Source organism: Buceros rhinoceros, unplaced genomic scaffold (assembly GCF_000710305.1).
Source record: "Buceros rhinoceros silvestris isolate BGI_N320 unplaced genomic scaffold, ASM71030v1 scaffold16865, whole genome shotgun sequence".
NCBI classification, from domain to species: Eukaryota; Metazoa; Chordata; class Aves; order Bucerotiformes; family Bucerotidae; genus Buceros; species Buceros rhinoceros.
Window position 1 is genome coordinate 1 of NW_010414746.1, and position 3,122 is coordinate 3,122.

The following is a 3,122-nucleotide window of genomic DNA, read 5'->3' on the forward strand; positions in this document are numbered from 1 at the left end:
CCGCCAAAATACTGAATAGAAATTTCTTAGTTTAAAACTTTTCCCCCTCTCTATTCTTAGCAACTCTCCTTTTTCTTTATTTAAAAATCAGAGTTAACATCTACTGAGGTCCATGGAAAGCCTTCACTCTATAGCGGTTGTAAGTCATGCTGTGTAGCTGGCAAGGACCCTCGCTTAGTGCGAATTATTCCTGTGGTCACACTTCATATTCAGATGCACCTAAAAATTTGGGCTGATGTGCTCTGACAATCAGTTAATGATTACACTGATATGTCATTCTTTGGAAGACAGGCATCTGTCTCCTAATCACAAACTACCAGGGGAAAGATACTGTCTGGGTCTGGCTGAGATGGAGCTACCTTCACAGCAGCCCGTACATGCTGCGCTTTGGCTTTGTGACTACATCAGTGGTGGTAACACACCAATGTTTCAGCATTGCCAAACAGTGACTGCACAGCATCAAGGTCTTCCTCTGTTTCTTCCTCTGCCCCTGAGAGAGTAGGCTGGGGGTGCACAAGAAGTGAGGAGAGACGCAGCCAGGACAGCTGGCCTGAATGGGCCATAGGGATATTCCATGCCATATAACATCACGTTTAGCAATAAAACTGGAGGCCACTCTTTTGAAGGCAGCCATTGTTTTTATTTCAAAATAATTACTTCCTCCAAATTATACTTCCTTTAACAAATGAAACATATGATGATCTATTTCAAAGTTTTTCTTTTCTTTAGAGTTTAGTAGCCATGATTTTATGTGTGATATTTTATATAATTTTAATAGACAAGGATTTCGCCTTTCAGGAGTTTGACCTTCTGAATGGTCAGCTGTCTGGCTCTAAATTTAGCAAAAGATTTGGGGGTATCTGCATTAGCACTTATTTTAGATCAAGAGTATACTTTTGAAGTGAATTTTCTGGCTTTCCCCACCTCTCATGCATTGGTTCACGTTGTGGATAAGGGTCAGAGCTCAAAAAATGGATTATTTTCAAAATAAATTAAACTGGAAGGTGTGCTTCTGGACAGGTTCCAAGTGCTAACGGGCACACATCCCACAGAATTAGATAAAATCTAATCCAGTGACAGCTCCAGAAAAAGAGTATAGTGCAGACGTCAGGTCCTCAGCACCAGCTCTCCAAATCCCGTCCTACAAGGGTGCAGTACTTGCCAGCGTAGGCACAGGCAGTAAGTAGCTCTTTAGAGCCATGACAGCCACAGAGCTTTCAGGAGCTTTTCTCAGGACAAATGGAAATGTCTTTTTGTCTTCTGCAGTATTAAAGCTGCCAGTTACCCTCTGCATACAGGGTAGCCCAGGATTGTGTTGACTTTTTAACAAATTTGCTGTTGGTTTTTTGTCCGCATATCCGGTACCAAAGAGGACCTATTTCAGCTATGGGTAAAGGAAGGGCAATACATTTGAGATGTGGATTTAGGATGAACAAATCTGTCCTGCATTTTAAAACCAATGTGTATACACAGTCTGATAAGACCAATTCCTACACCTTCTGCTTTCTAAGAAATATTTTCTCTACTGAATAGAGTTGGAAGAGAATCAGATCTTTGCTTCATATTCTGTGAATTCAGAGCTTCCTACCTTTTGGTGACACCATAAATTTCTTCTATAATAACCTGAAGAACAGCTCGATAAAACAATGATTCTGTAGGTAGCTGCAAAAAATTTTACAATGGAGAGGGTTTAAAATTGGCATTGAAATTAAGATCAGAGGAACAAAACCAGTATTGGCTTCCTTAGCTACTTATTGGCTTGTATTCTTTCCAATCAGTCATAACAGGTTTACGAGGACTATCTACTAATGTTCTTGCCTACGGTTAAAATTACATTTTTGGGTCAGATTCTAACATAACCATGAATGCAAGAAAAAACCAAAGAATCCCAAACTCTGAAGTTCAAAGGTTGGCAGAGGGGAAAAGAACAGAGGAAAAATGTACTGATAATGATCCAAATTCTACCATGCAAAATAAATATAACGATTTACCTAAGCTGTTTTAAAGCCAAAAGGAGCAATTCGCTAGCTGAATCATCATACAACTGTAGTCTGAACCATGCAGCAAGGACTATGTCCATAACACCAGAATACACTGAAAACTTCATTTCTTTGTGTATGAAAGATCTGTTAGCATAAAAATAATTAATCCTTGCCAATTAAAAATTCACAGCAAAATGCATTTACAGTAAAAGACTACTGAGGTCAATGAGCTTATATACAGAAAGAAGAGATCCCCTTGCCTTTTAAATATTTGCACAGTTGGTGTCAACCAAGATAACTTGCACAATAATATTTCAAAGTATTCACAGGGAAAAAATATACAGTAATTTAAAATGAGAATGATGATGTTCCTAACAGGTTTAAGCTTTTCTCACAATTTCTATTTTTACATCAGTTGATAAAACACTGATCCAAACCAGGGATATCAGAAGGACATTTGTATTGAATTTATGCATTAGCTGAAAGATAGTGAAAGAAGTTAGGAAGGGTAGGTTAATGCCTTAAATTTTAAGCTGTCCTTTTTTTCCAGACTCTTAACAGTCAAAGGAAAACAGATTCACTAAGTACAATCTCAGAAATAAAAATGCAATTTCATGATGACACGTGCTATCTATCAGGATTTCATGTAGTATATGCTAGTATTTCAGATTCCAGAAATGCAGAAGTTCAATAAAAGGTCACGGATTAAGAGCATTCAAGAGGAAAAAACACATTTTATCTTAGAATGACTAAAATAAACAATATTACTTACCATTTGGCCAACTGCAACTCTCTCCAAAGCCTTTAAGAGTGAAGGAATTAAATTGCTGATATGTTTATTCTTTATCAGGACATTTTATAAACACATTGTATAAAAGACAGAGGAGACGACATTTTAAAATATTAATGGTGTGACATAACATGAGCTTGCACACTTTGAAGTGTTAGTACCTTTAGGGACTCATAATCAGCTCATTCCTGTTATTTTGGTTTATTTATAGGAGAAGCAATGATAACCAACTGTATGGAAATAGATGCATGCAAAATTTGTGCTTCTTAGTATGGTAAAAGAATTTCAGAGGATTACTGTGTGTGAGAGCACTAAAAAGAAATGCATTTGTCTTAAGCCTCTTCCTGCTG

At 37.4% G+C, this 3,122-nt stretch overlaps 1 protein-coding gene across 1 annotated transcript in view; it reads right to left on the reverse strand.

Annotated features, from left to right (window-relative positions):
* Nucleotides 1-1,588: 1,588 nt before the first annotated feature.
* METTL25 (methyltransferase like 25) overlaps nucleotides 1,589-3,122 on the reverse strand; it is a gene marked incomplete at its 3' end in the record, with an annotated part of 40,120 nt that continues 38,586 nt past the window's right edge. The window contains exons 7-8 of the mRNA XM_010137196.1: nucleotides 2,755-2,784; nucleotides 1,589-1,662 (exon numbers count right to left, since the gene is read on the reverse strand). Coding sequence (XP_010135498.1) covers nucleotides 1,589-1,662; nucleotides 2,755-2,784 — 104 coding nt within the window. The remainder of the gene's footprint in view (nucleotides 1,663-2,754; nucleotides 2,785-3,122) is intronic.